This window comes from Alligator mississippiensis, chromosome 2, assembly GCF_030867095.1.
Source record: "Alligator mississippiensis isolate rAllMis1 chromosome 2, rAllMis1, whole genome shotgun sequence".
Lineage (NCBI taxonomy): Eukaryota > Metazoa > Chordata > Crocodylia > Alligatoridae > Alligator > Alligator mississippiensis.
Window position 1 is genome coordinate 244363052 of NC_081825.1, and position 20222 is coordinate 244383273.

Here is a 20222-nt window from a genome sequence, read left to right on the forward strand (position 1 = left end):
CCAAAATTTGTTACTATCATCAGACTTCTTTATGACAGTATGATAGCAGCCATTATAAGCAATGACTTGGAAACCCTTCTCCATTTGAACTAGATTCAAGCAAGGATGTGTAATTGCATCAACACTTTTTTTGCATTCGTATCACAGCTATTTCACATCTCATTGCTGACAGATTTCCATCTGGGGTCAGCAATCAGTATTGCAAGGCTGGTAATTCCTTTTGCATTTCAACTGGTTACATTCCAAATCCAAGATAACCAACACCTCCATTACTGATCTGTCGGGACCCAGGGCAGCTGGCCAGCAGCTCTCCCTGACTCCCACCCGGGCAGATAAGGGTCTGGAGCCTTAGAAGGCCGTCAGGCGGGTACTTGTGACGCTTGGAGTAGAAGTAATTAGGCAGACGCTTATCGGTTGCAAAGCAAGATTATTTACTCACGCCGTCAAGGTGGTGAATAGCGGAGGTCAGAGATACTTGATTAGTTACAGCTTAAGGTTCGTAGGTCATAGATCGGTCTGCATAAGAGTTCGTTGGTCGGGCAGATAAATGGAGAAAAAATCGGGCCAGCAGGTCATTGATTTATGTCTGATAAGGTCGAGACGGCGGAGACTGACAAGCGATCAATTTGTCAGTTATTCTCACACATACGTTCAGAGGTTTTTTCAGGTGTGTGTGCAGAGGTCTCCCGTTCTTCATGGAAGTGAAGACGGGTTTTATTTGTGTAATAGCCAATTGCTTTTCACCACATCATAAATTTAATTAGAATCGCCAATTATCTAGTGGTTTTCACTAGGGTGTTATCTCACAGGGTTACTCCCTGTTTTCTCTGACCAGTTATAATGATTTATGTGCAGCACAGAAGGCTAAGTTCTATTTCATGTTAGTGTCGCAGTTATAAATTTCTTTTTGACATGCGCAGCAAAAAAAACGCGGTTACTATCGTTATTGTTAACCCTTAGTTAACCTAGTGCAGAAAAAAACTGTTTTGAATGGTTTTACTTGTTTGTGACATGGGCACTACTTAATTGGGTTGTGACATGCCCCCTTGCCCATGGCACAGCAAGTACATCATGTTTACATACAGACCATTTTGTTCATCATTGTTAGTGTTTGGCAAGCGGGTGTATACAAAAGCAAAAAGCGTGGTTAACTTCGTTTTGAGATACTGTAAAATCCAACAACAAAAACACACAAATATAACAATGGCTGTTATGATTAATGGTAAACACAAGATAATCAAAGACGCCGACACTTGAATTAACTTAAACACAGTAAACTGTTATTCTCGATTGTATGCAATCTTTTCCAATTCGATTTTTTAAGGTAACTGAGAGTGAGGTATCAGATTAATGCCCCCTATACGGAGGGTTTCTATAATTGTGGCTTATTATATTTGAGTTAAATTGTATCTCTGAAAACACCAATTTTCCATACCGTCATTAGCGGCCTTTCTTCATTTCTTCTACTGTCACCTGTCTTCCCAAATCGTTCCTTTTCCTCTTCTTTGAATGTACAGGTTCCTTTAGAACCTTGACTACTTGCCCCCTTCCATCATCATCTCCCTCATCTCTTTCCTCACGTTCCCTCAATTAATGCTTCTGTCCACACCCGACCTTTCTGCGACATCCCCCAAACCTTCAGACTATCAATGCTGTTCTTTCTCAATAATTCAGAGCTTTTCACTCAAAACATTATGACTTGGCTTCACTGTGTAAAGTCTCGAACAGGCTTCAAAACAAAACAAAACAAAACAAGTGTGTACAAGATCATTAACAGGAAAAGAAAAACCATAAAATGAGTCGTTACTTATGTCTTTGGCCTAAAATGACAGAAGTTTCACAATCGAGTTGCAGGTTTCGAAGTCAGCTTCATTCGCCGAGGAACCTGTTGGTAACAGCAGGAATAGAGCGACGACCCTGCTTGCGACATATGAGCAGGCGGTCATTGTGTCGTCGACTCAGGTGTGCTGCAGGTTGGTGCTCGGTGATTCTTGCGATCGGGCAGTCACAGATTGCCTCTTCGTTGCCGCTGGGCCTGTAAGGGGACAAAATAAACGAGCAGACAAACAAACAAAGAAAACTAAAAAACAATAAAATTGTCTTTTGTACATCTACGAGCATAATGTCGTAGTGATTGGAATAGTTCATAGATGCCCCCTTTGAGTAGTTGTTTGTTGGGGCAGGCTGTGGTGTTATCCGGAGTGCACTGTTAGGCATGGGTGCCTCCGGGACCCGGACCAGTTGGCGGGATCGGTCGAGGTTGGTAGCCTAGTATATGTGCCAGTTGTCGTTGTCCCGCATCTCCTAGGACGTGCAGCCGTTGCTTGGTAAGCGTGAAGTGGTTTAGGAGGAACCCAAACATGGCTCTTTCCTCCGGTGTCCTCTGGGGTGGCAGTCTTGATTTCTTTTGTGAGTTGAATTGCGAATGTCTTGGCCCTTGGTATTCGACTGGATATGCAGTAAGATGGCTTACGGCCATGGCTGAGTTTGCAGTTGCTGACTTTACAAGGGCTTGCAGTCGTGGAAGCTGACTTAAAAGATTCTCTGCTGGCTGAGTAATGAGCAGGTTGAGGAGAAGGCGAAGGTTGATGGTATCCTCTTCTCCATAAATCTCCATGCATGCTTCGATGACGTCAAGGGTAGTGGTGGTAGTTGCACCCTCTGGGTTGGTTATTTGCTTGGTTATTGTTACAGGGTGAGCGGCAGCTGTAGTTGTTACTGTGTCTGGTGGGAGGTTCGGATTCTTGCTCGTTGCCCCCTCCCTGTGGTACGGAGGTGGGGCCGTTGGAAGCGACGTCATCTCAGGGGGCGGGCTTGCTGGGTGGAGTCCCACCTGTTCTTCTGTGGCTCCGCCCTTCTTTTTCAGGTCCTCCGGGCAGCTCATATTTTTCTCGGTGCCATTTTCTGGTGGCAACGGAGGGTTTTGGCACGCTGCCATCTCCGCAGCAGCTTTGCTGACTGTAGCTAACTGGGTTTTTATGTTTGCATTTTCATGCAGTAGGAGTGTCACTACATTAATCATCTTTTCTTTGTCTCACTCGGAGCTTCCCCACTCCTTTCCAACTCCCTCCTCTCCTCTCAGCGAGAAGTAGCCGCTGACGCACCCTGACTCTGCTCTGCTCGCTTGGTGATAAGCGATGTGGGCCCATAATTCATCTGCGTTATCTACACAGTACCCCCCACTACACCAGGGGCAGTTCTTAATTAATTCCCACTCCATCACATTTCCCCTTGATCCTGTTCGTGATGCCATGTCGGGACCCAGGGCAGCCAGCCAGCAGCTCTCCCTGACTCCCACCTGGGCAGATAAGGCCCTGGACCCTTATCTGCCCAGGTGGGAGTCAGGGAGAGCTGCTGGCCGGCTGCCCTGGGTCCCGACATGATCTTTAGTGTAATTTGGGTAGGCATATGACAATTGTGTCATATGCCTACTCAAATAAAGAGCTCCAGGTCACTCTCAACTACTTTGAAGCATATGAAATGCTTGGACTTGCTGTCAGCTTCATAAAAGCCAAGATACTTTACCAACCTACTGCAAACAATCCAGCTGCTACCCCACATTTTACAATTAGAGGGCAGTGCTTGGAGAATGTTGAGCATTTCCCCTATCTGGATAATCACTTCTCCCAGAACATAAACATTGATGATATTCAACACTGAATAAAATCTGCCATTGCTACATTTGGACATCTCCAAAATCATGTTTTTGATGATTATGACCTCAGATCCCAAGCCAAACTTCTGGTCTACCAATCTGTTGTCATCCCTACCCTATTGTATAGGTATGAAACCTGGAAAACATATTGGAAACACCTGAAAGACTTGGAAAGTTACCATCAGCAATACATTTGAAAAATCCTACATGTCAGTTAGAAGGAAAGAAGATTGAATGCTAGTGTCCTGGCTCAAGCAACCACCACCGTCATTGAAGCCATGTTTATATGACACCAGTTCCGTTGAACAGGACATGTCATAAGGATGTATGACAACTGGCTCCCTTAACAGGTCCTATACTCCCAACTCATCAAAGGTGAAACGAAGGGATTCAAAGACACCCTGAAGGCCAATATGATGAAATGTGATATTAACCTCAGTACCTGGAAAACTTGAGCATTGAATTGTCTCTAGTGGCACCAAAAAAGTATGACAAGACTTCAACCATTTTGAGCAAATTCACCTCACTATGGAGGCAAACAAGCAAGACAGACAAAAAGGAAAGAACTATGACCTGATATCTCCAGGATCCACTCCTTTCTAGAGGTGTATGCCATGTCTAAACAGATCTCAGGTGGCCTCTTCAGGCATTTCCAGACTCACTGATTATTTCTCTTTCTACTGGAAGACTGTACTGGAAGGTACTCCCAATGATGATGATGATGACTCATGGATATGGAAGAGTTATATAAGTTGCTACAAAACAGAATAACTGAAACTGGAGTATGAAATTGAGAAGGAAGTGCATAACAGGAAAAATGTCTTCACGGTTTGATCACAGCGGTTGTTTGGAGTTGCTGCTCCAATGCACTGTAATTACAGCGTGCCAGAGCAGACCTGATATGAGTCTGTTCAAGCGTGCTAATTAGCATGCTCCCAGCAGTCTCCGCATCTCATGTATTCAGTGTCCCTCTGCTTCAAAATGGCTGCCACCATTTTGAAGTGCGGGACACTGAATACACAAGACTCTGTGGGCACTTAAATTAGAGTGGCTCTTGGAGCCTCTCTAATTAAAGCAACCCACCCCCTGGAGCACATGTAAAGATGCCCAGTATGCCTATTATTAATAATCTTTCTAAGAACTTGATAGCTTTGTTGGAAAATAACGCAACTGAATTACTAAAATTGTTGTTTGAAGATAAGCTAGGGATTGCATTTGAGGGAAGATCTGTATGGATCCCTTTACTTAATCTGCCAGGACATTGAGATCATTTGGTGACACTGCTTTCTTTCTTTTCTGCTAATGTCCCCTTACTGTGTCTGACAAGCATTTCTCACTGCTTCCAGGCTGGCTTTTTGCTCCAGGTCATTATGCCCGGATCTACCTTTTGTTCTTGCAATTGAGCACCATGATGTAACATTTCCAAACGTGCTAAATCTGCAACTGTCGTTTCATTTTATTTTACTTAGTCAAGAAACCCATGTGATTTATTACTAGATTTCTCTCTTAGCTAGTTTGCTGTCACTTCAGTTGCTGTTCCCCTGTCTTGGGCTCAGTGAAGACAAGGATGAGATCTGGCTTCTAGCTGAGGGAGTGATTTGTACTTTACTTTTCTCTATAGATAAGGACCCATATATCTGACCATAAATGCTAAAGAAGGCAGGGCAGGACAATACCTTAGACCCTGTCTACATGTTATATCTATTGCAAAATTACCTTGTTAATTGTGCAATAAATTTAGATTGACCACATGTGCAAATTTAACTACAGCAGCTTAAAAAGTTCCAACAAGCTATACAGTTAATGCTAAAAAATATGTAATAACTTTCTAGCTGCTGTGATTTCCTGGCCTCTGGGGATCACTATCCACCTCTGGGAAATCACAGCCAATGCAGTCTCCCACCTGTTTGGGCGTGGGGATGCTCCAGTAGCTGGGAAATCTCTTATAGGTGCTGTGCTCTCCCAGCCATTGCAGTCTTCCAGCCTCAGGGCACTCCATGCACCCTGGTGGCTGGGAGACTAAAGCAGCACCCCATGGCTGCTGAGGCTGAGAGTCCTGCAGCTGATGGGGCTCTTTGTCCTGGCTGTACCACACATAGCATCTGGCCTGCAGGGATTCCCATGGGTCAGGAAATTTGTTGAAGGGGGAGCAATGGGAGCAGTTTTGCCTTGGCCACTGCCATTCAATGGTATCAGGCCTGGGCACCACCCTCAACCCCACCCCACACCAATTGGGGAGGGCTGCTCCCTGCCCTGTGTATCTGAATTAGGTCTGTTATACCCTGCCCTGTCCCCATGTATCACAATCAGGGCTGGGCACTTCTCTAATGCCCCCCCCCCACCCCATACCTAGGATCAAGGCTGCACCACCCCCCACCCTCCCACCACACATCCAGATCAGAACCGAGACACTCCCTGTCCTCCGTGCACCCCTCCCCACCCCCCACCCCGGCAGCCAGATTGGGATTGGACAGCGCACACCACCCTCCACCCCAGACTAGATCAGGCCCCTGCCATGTCACCCCTGTGTGCAGAATTGAACCCACCATGAACAGCCTTGTCCCTCTGGCCAATGGGGCAAAAAGTTTAGGCACCACTGATCTAAGATCTGTCTCAGGTTTTTTAGAGTGCTTTGTAGGCTCTTAAGTCTATGCATATAGTGTCTTGCTTAATACATTTATCTTATAGATGATCATCCTAATATATAAACATGCCTTTCAGTATTTTTATTTGCTAGATCATGAAAATGGCAGATGAATCTTTCTGTAATATATCTCAAGTGCAAATTATCCAATAGATATAATGCTGCACATATCAGAGTGCAATTTTGATGCTTTTACTACTTTTATCATCCAACTAGGAGAGAAGCAGTAAACTCCATTGACTCTAAGGGCAGGGACAGAACGCTATTCTGACTCATAGATACCATCAAGGAGTGGACAGGGAGCATACAGCTTCCCTAAGTGAAGAATGTGTTGTAAGACCATTAACCAAATATCAGGAATACTTCCATTCATTGTAGACTACCACCATGTATTTCCACTCAGTGTACAGAAAAAATGATGTAGAATATCTGCTTTTTCAGTAGTAACAAGGACTCCTAAACTTTGACGGTTTAGGAGGTTCTCTGACACTGTCAGAATTTTAACAATTGCCTTGGGTGATCTTGATTGCACAGTAGGATAGAAAACTTTCCCATTGGAATGTATAGCTTAAATTCTGTCTGGGGTGAATCTGATTTTAATGTCCCAATACACGCACACTGGAAAACATTATTTACCTTAGTGTAATTAAGGGGAAGACCTAATTGAGTTTGTCCTCTAGAGTGCACCAGTATTAGTAACAGTGGCTGAGATTCACAGATAGGGCTGATTAATATTAAATAAAATAAAAATTGCCCAGTAGATGTGTTTGCTTTTAATGTGGAAAGAAAGTCTTTAGGTCTCATTTTATTTTCAAAATTCTCCATGAGCTGGTAATTAACAAAGCAAAGGTGTGTACCTGATTTCTACCTCAGCTTTTGAGCAAAAAAGATACGATTCCAGAAATCAGCATAGATCAGGAGAGCTGTTTTGGTTATTCTGAAGGGTTGGATGACAGGAAAAATATTGAACTTTTAGTGTGGAAGAGGATGATATTATGAAACTGATAAGAGTAAGATAATATATGGGGAAAAGGAGACTGAAAAACAAAAGCAACCTGTACTTCAATATTAAGCTGAAGTGGAATTGATGTTATAAAGGCTGTCACTTGGGGATATTAAATTAGATGCATAATATAGTTACTGTGTCTGTAGCTTTCATGGTGCTATTAGCGCATAGTCAGTACATCATGTTTCATCAATAACATGTCTAACCAGTCAAGAAAGAAAACGCAAACATATTGGTCAAACTCATGATTTAATAATAAGGACTCTTATCTTTAAGGAAGACTATGAAATTAAGTCTAACACAGGCTGACTTGTACTAATGTATTTAGAGCAGATATTTTCTTAGCTTTCCATCGTGTCTTCCATTTTATGTTTCTCTGACAAAGAACTCCGTGAGTTAGCGCGGAGTTCGCGCGGGAGGGCGTGCGGGTGGGCGCCGGACCCTGCCTGCGCACCCCCCAGGGTAGAAAGTCCCACCTGTAGCCAGCCTACCAGAGGCATGACACGGATGGGCACGCGCCGCACCCCGAGGGTCCCCTCGGGCTCCACGGCCCCCTCCCCCGGCACCTCAGAGATGGCCACCCAGACGGAGCCCCTGGTTCTGGGCTCCACGCAGACGGAGCCCCTGGCTCTCAGCTGCGGGGGCTGCCTGTCCCTTTTTCAGGCTCTGGGACCTGGGAGCATGGCGACCTCCCCTTGCGGGGTCTGCTCCCTTTTGGGGTCTCTGGCACGCCAGCTGGAGGAGCTCCAGGCCACAGTCCACAGACTGCGTGCCATCAGGGACTGCTAGCAGGAGATAGACTCCTACTGCCAGGCCCTTCTCCCCCGGGAGGCAGAGGGTAGATCACAGTCTCCCTCCAGGCCAGAGGAGGACTCTGGGACCTCCTGCTGTGTCCAGCCAGGGGCATGGACCAAGGTGGTCAAGGGCCCTAAGGCCCGCCACACCAAGGCCCCACCCCCGCCACAACTGAGCAACAGGTATGCACCTCTTGCTGCCCCAGCAGAGCCTGCTGAGTTGCCGGCCCCCACAGGCAACATGGGCCCAACTGCAACTCCCGCCCCTGCTCTCCCCAAGACAAAACGTAAGGTGTTTGTTGTGGGAAACTCCCTCCTGAGGGGGACGGAGGGGCCAATCTGCCACCCTGACCCCTTAGCCCGGCAAGTCTGCTGCTTCCCAGGGGCCCGCATCCGGGACATTGCGGAGAGGATTCCCCAAGCTCCTCAAACCCACAGACCGCTATCCCATGCTCCTTATTCATGTGGGCACCAATGACACGGCTCGGAGCACTCCCAGCCAGGTCATGAGGCGCTACAGGGATTTGGGAGCGGGGCTTAAGGGTCTGGGGGCACAGGTGGTGTTCTCGTCGATCCTCCCAGTCTCAGGCTATGGGCTGAGAAGGGACAGGAGGATCTATGTGGTCAACCAAAGACTGCGGCGCTGGTGTCGTCAGGAAGGCTTTGGCTTTCATGACCACAGCCCGCTCTTTGGCGAGAGAGGCAGCGAGCTGCTGGGAAGAGATGGTCTCCACCTCTCTCCCCTAGGGAGGAGGCTCTTCTCAGCCAGACTGGCTGACCTGCTCCACCGGGCTTTAAACTAAGCCCGCTGGGGGACGGGGGCACGACCGCCACTCCTGGCCCGCTGAGCAAATCTTGCAAAGCCAGCGGATCATGGCACTCAAGGGAGCCCGCCCCAGCCCCAGCCCTGGTAAAATCTGTGGGCAAGGAAGGAGCCCCCCAGGGGGCGCTTGCCTGCCTGTACACAAATGCCAGGAGCTTGGGGAATAAGCAGGAGGAGCTCATCCTCCTGCTCAGTGCAAACAATTACGATGTCATAGGGATCACGGAGACCTGGTGGGACTCCACCCATGACTGGACCACAGGGATAGATGGCTATACCCTGTACAGGAGGGATCGTGTAGAGAAAAGGGGCGGGGGTGTAGCTCTCTATGTTAAGGAAAGCTACGCGTCCCTGCAAGCCGATATTGGCGACCAGGGTGGACGGCTGGAGACCCTCTGGGTTAAAATCCGTGGGGAACACGGCACAGGGGACACAATGGTGGGAGTCTATTACAGACCTCCCACCCAAAGTCCTGAGCTAGACCAGGAGTTTGCCCAGGAACTGGCTGAGGCAGCTTGCTCCAGGACCATGGTTGTCATGGGTGACTTCAATTACCCAGACATCTCGTGGGAGGATCGCTCAGCAAAATCTGAGCGGTCGCAGAGCTTCCTCTTGTGCGTGGATGACCTCTACCTGACTCAAGAAGTCTATGGGCCAACGAGAGGCAAAGCGCTGCTCGACCTGGTGCTGGCTACTGGGGAGGACCTGGTCGGCGACCTAGTGATTGATGGGAAGCTGGGTGACAGCGACCACGAGCTAATCACCTTCACCATCCGCCAAAAAGCTGGCAAGTCGGTCAGCAACACGCAAGTCCTTGACTTCAGGAAAGCCGACTTTGACAAGCTCAGGAGGCTTGTCAGTGAGGCCCTAAGGGACTGTGACCGCAGGGAGAGGGGAGTTCAAGAAGAGTGGTTGCTCCTCAAGGGAGCGATCCTCAATGCACAAACTAAGTCTATTCCATCTCGGAGGAAAGGCAGCAAGAGGGCACAGCAGCCCCCCTGGCTCTCCAGGGACCTAGCAGACCTCCTGAGGCTAAAAAGAAAGGCCTACAAAGGATGGAGGATGGGAGTCACCTCCAAGGAGGATTATTCTGCACTGGTCCGGTCCTGTAGGGAGCAGACCAGGAAAGCCAAGGCTGCAACTGAACTCCAGCTAGCTTTGAGCATCAAGGACAATAAAAAGTCCTTTTTCAGATATGTGGGGAGCTGGAGGAAAAGCAGGGGCAACGTTGGACCCCTGCTGAACCAGATGGGGCAACTGACAACTGACGCCCAGGAAAAAGCCAACCTATTAAATAGGTACTTTGCGTCGGTCTTTCATCAGCCCCATGGGACGCCCGTGCCTGCTACAGGGCCGGGAAGTCCGGGTGAGAGTGATCCCCTGCCCTCCATTAATGCTGACTTTGTGAAGGAACATCTTGAGAAGCTGGATACCTTCAAGTCAGCCGGCCCTAACAATCTTCACCCCAGGGTACTCAAGGAGCTGGCGAGCATCATAGCCCAGCCTCTAGCACGGATCTTTGAAAACTCTTGGCGCTCTGGTGTAGTGCCCGAAGACTGGAAGAAGTCCAACGTGGTGCCTATCTTCAAGAAAGGGAGGAAAGTGGATCCGGCTAACTATAGGCCCATCAGCCTGACTTCTATCCTGGGGAAGATCTTAGAAAAGTTTATTAAGGAGGCCATCCTTAAGGGACTGGCCGACGCCAACATCTTAAGGGATAGCCAGCACGGGTTTGTTGTGGGTAGGTCTTGCTTGACCAATCTCATTTCCTTCTACGACCAGGTGACCTATCACCTGGACAAGGGAGATGAGATTGATGTCATATATCTTGACTTCAAAAAAGCCTTCGATCTGGTGTCCCATGATCGTCTCTTGGAGAAACTGGCCAATTGTCGCCTTGGGTCCCCCACGATCCACTGGCTGGAAAATTGGCTCCAGGGTCGGACCCAGAGGGTAGTAATTGATGGAAGTCACTCATCGTGGTGTCCTGTGACCAGTGGGGTCCCCCAGGGCTCTGTCCTTGGACCCATACTGTTCAACATCTTCATTAACGATGTGGACACTGGAGTCAGAAGCGGACTGGCCAAGTTCGCCGATGACACCGAACTTTGGGGCAAAGCATCCACGCCAGAAGACAGGCGGGTGATCCAGGCTGACCTGGACAGGCTCAGCAAGTGGGCGGATGAGAATCTGATGGTGTTCAACGCCGATAAATGCAAGGTTCTCCACCTTGGGAAGAAAAACCCGCAGCATCCTTATAGGCTCGGCAGTGCTATGTTGGTTAGCACTATGGAAGAAAGAGACTTGGGGGTCATCATTGACCACAAGATGAACATGAGCCTGCAATGCGATGCTGCGGCTAGTAAAGCGACCAAAACGCTGGTTTGCATCCATAGATGCTTCTCAAGCAAATCCCGGGACGTCATTCTCCCCCTGTACTCGGCCTTAGTGAGGCCGCAGCTGGAGTACTGCGTCCAGTTTTGGGCTCCACAATTCAAAAAGGATGTGGAGAAGCTTGAGAGAGTCCAGAGAAGAGCCACGCGCATGATCAGAGGTCAGGGAAGCAGACCCTACGATGACAGGCTGAGAGCCCTGGGGCTCTTTAGCCTGGAAAAGCGCAGGCTCAGGGGTGATCTGATGGCCACCTACAAGTTTATCAGGGGTGATCACCAGCATCTAGGGGAACGTTTGTTCACCAGAGCGCCCCAAGGGATGACGAGGACGAATGGTCACAAACTACTACAAGACCGTTTCAGGCTGGACATAAGGAAGAATTTCTTTACTGTCCGAGCCCCCAAGGTCTGGAACAGTCTGCTGCCGGAGGTTGTTCAAGCGCCTTCATTGAACACCTTCAAGATGAAACTGGATGCTTATCTTGCTGGGATCCTATGACCCCAGCTGACGTCCTGCCCTTTGGGCGGGGGGCTGGACTCGATGATCTTCCAAGGTCCCTTCCAGCCCTAATGTCTATGAAATCTATGAAACATGTTGTAGTACAACTCCCTCAAGGGAATTCTGAGTGCAGGCTATAGTCTCCACAGGAAACTTCACAAGGAAAATCAAACTTGCTGATACTAATGGGAGAAATGTTTCCAATCTAAGGAACCAATAAAATACATGAGTAGATAAAAGGTAGACACTCTAATCTGATCAACTTTATTTAAAACAGGCCTGACCACCTTGCAGCCAGCCAACCAGCCTGTGGGTGGTTAAATTGTGACCCACTGGGCTTGTCAGCATGGCCCTAGAATCCAGGGAGTGAATGACACTACTGCTTGCCCCTTCTCCCCACCCCACCCCACCTTTCCCACTGCTAAATTTAGGGATTTTGCTCAGTGTTGGCAAATGAAATTGGTGGCAGGGGAAAAAGCTGGGGAGTGGCAGCTGCATTCATCTTCAGGGTTCCTCAGCCATGCCAGTGGAACAGATCCAGTAGCTGCACTAACCAGCCTTCACTTTGACACCAGAGGTAGATTGTCTGGGCTACAAGTCCATTGTCCTAATCTGCTCCACGGGGCCAAATGAGTTGGATGCCCCCGATTCAAAATAACAAAGGAAGAAATAGGAAACTAGGACAGGTTAATTAAACAAGTCCTTATTGCAAATTGTATCAAATAAAACCATGCAACCTGGCCTTCTTTTCCCCAGGGAAAAATAGCCGTCAGCAGATTTTCCGAGAAGTAAAGATTATCTCAGTGCATGGAATGTACTACCTTGGGCTACTCAGTGTTCATTTATAAAATCCAAGACAAAATCTTGGAAGCTGTACACATTTTTTAACTAGACTATCACATAATTGCATGGTAACAATTGTATATCAAGAAATAGTAGAGGTTTCTCAGGAATTGCTGAATTTCTATGTAAAATCAAATTGTGAAATCTACCTTAAACCGTAGCAAGTTTATCACTTGTAGAGTCCTTAACACCAGAATGGGGCCAGTATTTAGTAAGGATTGAGGAGCGCAGGCTTTGGACCTACTCTGGAAATCCTGTCTCCTCTTTGGTGTTTCTAGTCTGATATTCTGTTACTTTAAATCTTGGTTTTCTCACATGAAAATAAATGTAACCTCACCCATCTCAGAGGGATGCTTGTATTTATAAAATATGTTAACTCCTCTAGTAAGTGTAACAAAACTATTTTCATCTAAATAATGACCCACATTCTTTTATCAAACATATGCTCAACTTCTTGAACAAATTTGTCTAAAAATGCAGTTAGAAAAAAACCTCTTGTAATGTATTTTTGCTGACATTTAGATCCCTCATTTTAATAATTTAAGTAGCAAAAATAGGCCTTGTATAAATATCCTGAAATCTGGTTAATGTCAGAATTGTGCTATTGAGGCTATAACAATTTATTAACATACTAGTAAATAAATGAGGGAAACAATATTAAAACGTCTTTTAGCAAGGACATTCTTTCACTTTCCAAAGTGTCTCTTTATCAAAGTACTCCTCCAAAGTACAAAATATAAACTTGCAAATGATGTTGCTTGCACTTGTGGAAAATTCAAACACTCTTTTTCTCCTCCATACTGTCTTTTTTCTCCTTTTCTCCTCCATACTGTCTTTTTTCTCCTTAATGACTGCTGTTCCAGCATGTTTCCTATATTCAGACAAATTGTACAGATACTTATAAATTGCTTGTAGTCTGGTTCCCTTTCTTCTGCTTTGTATAGAATGGAATATCGCTATTGCTCTGAGAGAGAGGTCCTTTCCTTGTGAACATACCTTTTCAGAATTAAAATTTGTATTAATACCTTACCAGAAATTCAAAAGGGGAGCCCTCTGAAACAAGAGCACAATTCGGGGATTATGAAAGAGTATTGCCTGTGCACGTAATCCTTTACAAAACAAAAATTGCCAAAAATCCAATCACTTTTGCTAGTAAGGTAAGAAATTTAGAATAAAGCAGGCTTGCAACTTATGACACATAATTATGAAACCACTTGTTATAGCGTTGTCCTTTTTCCTGAATGATCTGGCTTCTGTGGGAGACAGAATAGTAGAGCACATAGAACAGGGGTAGGCAAAATGCTGCCCGCCAGGCCATTCTAACTGGGCCATGGGGCCCCTAAAAAATTTAGAAAATTAATATTTATCTGCCCGGGGCTGCCTGTCATGTGGCCCTCGATGGCTTGCCAAAACTCAGTAAGTGACCCTCCACCCAAAATAATTGCCTGCCCCTGACATAGACCTTTGGTTTGATGTGGCACCCCAGGAAGAGACACAAAATTCCACACAACAGAACAATATAGAAGTTTACATTCTTTATAATTTTCAAAGTAAAAAGATTAAATTATTTTTGTGTAACCCTTCTGCCAGGCTGTCAGTAACAAAGGCCAAGTTCAACTTAGGAATCTTATACAAATTGATTATCTTGGCTTGAGTCCCTGCACAGAAACCTGGGAAAATAATTTCTGCCTGGGTGTTGCAATGTGAACAAAATTACGCATTCACAAGCAATATTAAACTATAACAGGGTTTGTTGATGTGGGGAAAGGGGAAGTGGGATGACAAACAGATTTAGAAAATCATTAATAATCAGTAGCCCACCTCAGCCTATTACTAACAATTCAGCACAGTCAATATGATCAGCATTTTCTCCTAGTCCCACACATGGTGACCAATGTAGTCCATAAAGCCAATGTAGCTACTAGCCCAAGGTTTCCCTTGCCTCACCACCACTACAGAGTGCTGCTTCACTGCTGCTGTACTGCTCCTCACTACTGCTGGGGACTGCTTCTCCTTGGCTGCTATCATTGCTTCTCACAGCTGCTGGAGGGCACTGCTCCTTGGTTGCTGTTGTTCCTCCCTACCACTGGGGAGCTTGCTCAGCTACTGCTCACCACCACTTGGGGATGCTGGTTCCACTGTAACCCACCATCACTGGGGGACACTGCTCTGCCACTGCTCACCACCACTGGGGAGGCTGCTTCACTGCTCACCGTGACCATCAGGGGCACTGCTCTACCACTGCTATTGCTACCCCTCGCTGTTGCTGGGGGGCACTGTTCCTCTTTTGATTGCAGAAGGAACCTAATTCTTTAAGAGCTTGAGCAACCTCCACAGTCTCAGCTCTTTCAGAATCCAGCAGGTACAGGCTTCTACCTGACCTGATAGTACCCTAAAGAATTCAGCTTTTCAGAACCAAGAGAGTAATAGGTTCAGACTGATACCACTAAAGGGATTTGCACATCACCAATACTTACCTCTTTATGGCTGGATGGTGAATTTTTTTTTTTTGTAAAAATATATGTCTATATATATATAAAGTTATATATATCTACACTATTCATATCACACCACAAAAGGAAAAACCTTCCCCTGTTACAAAAAACACACCCACGCACTCATATAAAGGCCCGCTTGCCACCCGAACCCGTTACAATATCTGCATCACACGCAATACACACAAAACAACTAAGTCCATCCTGGTCCCTTGAACCAGGCCACACTTCCTTTCCATCCCGCCCTGCTTTTGGGGTCACATACTCAGTTTAAGTATCCTCTCCATTGGTGTCGCTCCAGCTCCCACTGGAGGACCCACTGCTGCTGTTGCTGTCTTCTGTTCTGCTTGTCCCTTCCCCTTCTTCGCTGACTTCACCCCCCTCTCCACTCGGGGGGGAGGGGTGGAAGGTCCTGTGCCACATATCTCTGTGCCAAGTGACTTTGGTTGTGTCTTCTCCATCTTCTGCTACCGATTTCTAGTAGTATGTCTGGAGTTTACTCAGTGCCATTTTCATGCAGCCCACTACCTCCACATATGCTCTCCATTCCCTATGGAGAGCTCCAACCTGAAATATCCCCTTGTGATTTCTGAATTGAAGGGTCCCTTCACCTTAGACTTCCACATAAGTCACGGTGAGCACTGATCCCTCAGCAACATTTACCAAACTTTCTCTTACAGTATCAGCCCCCTTATGAACTTTACAATTTTAGAAGTCAGGGCCAATGCACGCAAGTCTGACTTCCCTAACTTCTTATATTCAAACTGTTAAAAGCTGTTAAAACATATTATCACAGTCAAACAAATACAAAAGAGTTTTTCACTCCTTTGCCCATGCATACCAATACGGGATTTGAAGATAAGCACCACGGAGAGGTTGTCACAAAGCTACAGTAGCAAGAGGGTCACATCTGAAAGGTGTACAAATATTTTAACTGGACCCCAAACACATAACAGCAAGGTAAAAAGTATGCATTGAGAAATAGTGAAGATTCCTCAGGAATTGGTGTATTTTGCAGGAATCATTTGACAAACTCTGCTTTGGCATTTGCAAGCTGCAATTCTCGCTTCTTTTAAAAGGGAGAAAAACCTGTAACGTATGCACAGTTTTTCATGCAGTTAGAATTGTTCCTCAACTCTGGTTTCTTTTCTGGAGACTTGTAGAACTTTTCCCCCCTGATTTTTACAAGTGTTTCTCCCTGGCTCCTTCTGCCTGACATCAATGTTTGTAAGAAGTCAGTCCAGTTTACAAAACTAGTAAGCACCCATGGAGTGACATCCAGCTTCGCTGGGCAATATAAAACAAATGCAGACATATCTAGCTCTGCCACAAGTAAAACCTGGATGCTCTGGGGAGGGGAAGTATAGGAGCATAATCGCACACCTACTCAATCAACAGCTGTGAGATCAAAGAGTTTTTCTCCAACTTTGAAATCCCCAGATGAGTAAATACTATCCAATGAACTTTGTTGCTGGTTTAGATGTCCAATCAAATAAATGGATCCAATTCTTTCCCTTCATTTTAGATGTTAATGATCTCCTCAGGACTGCATGGGTGTAAATAAAGATAAAATTTGATGCCCAATCTTTTTTCAGTTGTTTAGAGATGATTTGGGGGTTTTATCTGAAACAGGTATCAATGAAAGCTATGGAATATTGAGGATTTAAGGGTTGTCTTTCTGGTAGTGCTGTGTAAGTGAAAATAGCAGCTCACATTTCTATAGAAGCAGTGTGCATCTTCCTGTGTCTTAATGTATAATCTATTGGAGTGCAACACCATTTAACAATGAGAAAATACAGCAGCAAAATTGAAGAGTAAATGTGTTTTGGAAGGTAAGCTGTAGAGCTAATTCCTAATGTGGAAGTGAATGTACCAAGAGCACCTGGGAGTAAATATGTTATAAGAATAACTGTGAGGGATGGTGGTGTGTATTGTTTTTTATTTTATTTTTAAGGCAAAAACTGGCATAAATATATAGTGTGGGAAAATTGTGATGCTTTGTAATTTGTGGTTTGTTATCAAAATTGCCTTAATCAAGTTTGACATGCTTCTTTCTTTTTCCTTTAACAGGCAACAGTACTGTAGAAGATTAATCAGATGCCTTCTGTACATTCCCTGCATCACATGCTGTGTCACGCAAACCTTGAAACACTGACCACATAATTTAAATGCATGAATAATTAGTTGAGCATAATGGAAGGCACTCATACTATCCTCCAATTGTACAGCCCCATTATGGAACTCTGCTATGTCAGCTTCTATCTCCCCGAGGGGAAAGTTAGAGGATTTACATACAAGGGCTGTGTAACTCTAGACAGATCCCGTAAACGTTTCCATAACTGCTGTCAAGTAAGGGAAGGATCCCAGACAGCAAAACTGAGAGAGCAACCTTCTGAAAATATTGGAGATATTTTTTTCAAACAAACTACCACTAGAGACATTCTGACTGAGCTGTATAAATTGACTGCTGAAAAGGAGAGACTGGTAGCTAACCTCCTAAATTCACGCAATATTTTGGGGGTTAAAATGGGAAATCAGGATGGGAAGCTTCAGGATGTTTCAGGAGTCATGGCATTGCATAATGAGGATAACATGGACTTTAAAAATCACCAAGAGTCCTTTCTGGCATCGATGGACAAGGAAGCCAGCTTGAAAAACAAAAAGACAAGCAAATTTAGCAAAAGGAAAGAGAACATGGAGGAGTTTTTATACAAGAAAGGGAGGGAAAAGGTTCATGAAGATGACTTGGAGCCTTCTTCTGTGTTAAATAGGAAAGAAATTCAGTTGGGAAATAACAGGATACTTTCCAACAGGTTACCTCCTGGCAGCTCTCCCAGTTCCTTTTCCATTTCTAATTGGCAGGCAGCAGAAACCAAGGATGATTTACCACTGGACACACAAGTTCAACCAGAAAAATGGAGAGAAGCGGGGTATTTTCTTAAGATAGGTGGGCCTGTGGAATCAGATGCAGACCTTTCTGATTCTCTGTCTGAATATGACAATGAGGTGTTTGGAAGCTGTATTACGTACCCCACTAGTAGTCTATTGAATGATGCAGAAGGAAATCTTAAATCTGTGAAGGTACAACACAGCAGCCCTTTGCTCAATTTTCAGCAAGACAACTTCTTTAATAGATTTGAGGCTTTAAATAAGACTGCAGTGGCTGGTAACCTGAATAACTGTAAGTATGCTGAGCAAACCTCCAATAAGAAACTTGCAGCCAGGGTTGTTGCTAAAGTACAAGATTTAAAAGCTTGTGTGCAGAAAGTTGTACAGACTTACGAAGCATCTGAGAACATTTCTTACCCTGAGTTTCAAGGAAATAAGGAGACTGGTACTCCTATTCTTACCACAGTGCACAATGAATTTATTCCCAAAGGTGATATATTTACTGTAGATGACGCTGCTGTGGACTCCAAAAACACTACGATGCCAGAAAAGGAGCAAGGTGGCTCTGTGTTGCAGCACGAAGGAAAGAAAGCACACATTACTGATGAGTCATGCAACCTTACGGGAGCAGTCAATAAAACCGTTCTGAAAGTTAGACAGAGTGACAGTTTAGATGAAGCTGCAGAATGGAGGAAACTGCAAGAAATTACAAGAGCAGACAGAAAACTACCAGGCTCAATGCATGACCAAAGACCTCTGGTAACTCAGGAGAGTAGCAAACGTTTGTTTTTAAATCTGCCAATAAATATAAGTCCTAATATTTCTCAGACAAATACCAATCTCAAACCGGAAGAGAAAAGGCAGCTTTCACTCTCTTTAGCAGCAGTGAGTAATATTCTTAATTTACATCCATTATCTAACACACAAAAACAAATGTCACCTATTCCTTCTCCTGTATCTTCAAGATTGTCTAGCCCACAACTTCACCATCGGATTCTTCCACTGCCTACACAGAATGCTGAGGAGGAATCAGTGTTCAGTGATTATTGCGGTGGGAGACACAATGCCATGGACTTCTCCTTTGCTAGGAATTTGGAATCGCAGTTCCATCTGAAGTTTCCTGAATCTGGAGAATCAGGATTTTCTATAAGACAACCCAGCCTACACCTGAGTGGAACTGGAGAGCATTTTGAAAAGTGCAGTATACTGGGAACACTAACTACACAGACACAGCAACAGCTAAGCCCAGGTTTGTCTTGTTTTTGGCATTAAGAGCCCCCATAGAAATACAGATATAGAATTTTTATTCTGGTTTAGCTTGTTGTTTGTCTTTTTGAATAGTACCTACTTCCTAGTGTTTGAATAGTGCATTTGTAAAGGAAGTAAGTTTATTACTACTAAAGGTTTTGATTAGAAAAACTAAAAATGTATTGGACTTTTATATTAGCAGTTAGGTTAACAACATTTCTTTTTAATAAAGTGCTTTGCTTTGTTTGGCTTTGGTATTATTGCTACCAAGTACCTGTTCATCTAGGACAAAAATAATGGTTAAAATTATTTTCTTTTAGCATTACCTAAGCATGGTTTACCATTTATTAGGAAATTCATAAATACTGCATAATTAACTTGTGGTAACTAGGTGCATATTTTCTACATCAAGTAAAAATATGTACTTGCTAATTTCCCTTTGTGTTCCATGGCTTTATGTCAAACTGACATAATGTGTTTTATCATCCAAAGTACTTTGTACTAGTTCTAACTGACTTGTTTGACTAAATTAATTTTCAGGATTCTAGCATTTTAACACATTTAAATATGGTACATTCAAGTAAACACTATAATAACAAAATGCTTTCATTTTCGAAATCTTGTAAGTGAGAATCATATTATACTATTTTTGTATGTGCTGTTTTCTGGCACAGTGATCTGTGTATCTTGTGAGCTGGCACAGAAAGGTCCTTTATTTCTCCTTTTATTTTTTCCGGGTAGACAGGAATGCTGGCATAGTTTAGTTCTGATGGAAGCTGGCTGTGACTAAGATTAAAGAATTGTGGCTCTAAAAAGTTAAATTTACAAGGACTGGTTAAATAAATGTTTTTTGCCCAATCATTGGTTGGAGGTGCTCACACACTTCAACTGGATATAAGACTCCACCTGTCTGTGCACACCAGCTAAATACAG

The 20222-nt window shown here is 44.9% G+C and overlaps 1 protein-coding gene and 1 long non-coding RNA gene across 2 annotated transcripts in view; one reads left to right on the forward strand and one right to left on the reverse strand.

The window, feature by feature from the left end:
- Positions 1 to 413: 413 nt before the first annotated feature.
- Positions 414 to 20222, reverse strand: part of LOC109285458 (uncharacterized) — a 49990-nt gene continuing 30181 nt past the window's right edge. The window contains exon 3 of the long non-coding RNA XR_002093207.2: positions 414 to 2035. This is a non-coding gene — a long non-coding RNA (uncharacterized LOC109285458). The remainder of the gene's footprint in view (positions 2036 to 20222) is intronic.
- On the forward strand, positions 17227 to 19544 carry LOC109285457 (formin-1-like). Its single transcript, XM_019496561.2, has one exon. It carries the CDS (start codon positions 17346 to 17348, stop codon positions 19311 to 19313), a length of 1968 nt encoding a protein of 655 aa, XP_019352106.1. The 5' UTR covers positions 17227 to 17345; the 3' UTR covers positions 19314 to 19544.

Coding starts and splice junctions, on each gene's coding strand:
- LOC109285457 (XM_019496561.2), top strand. CDS start 17,346: ATGGAAGGCACTCATACTATCCTCCAATTGTACAGCCCCATTATGGAA.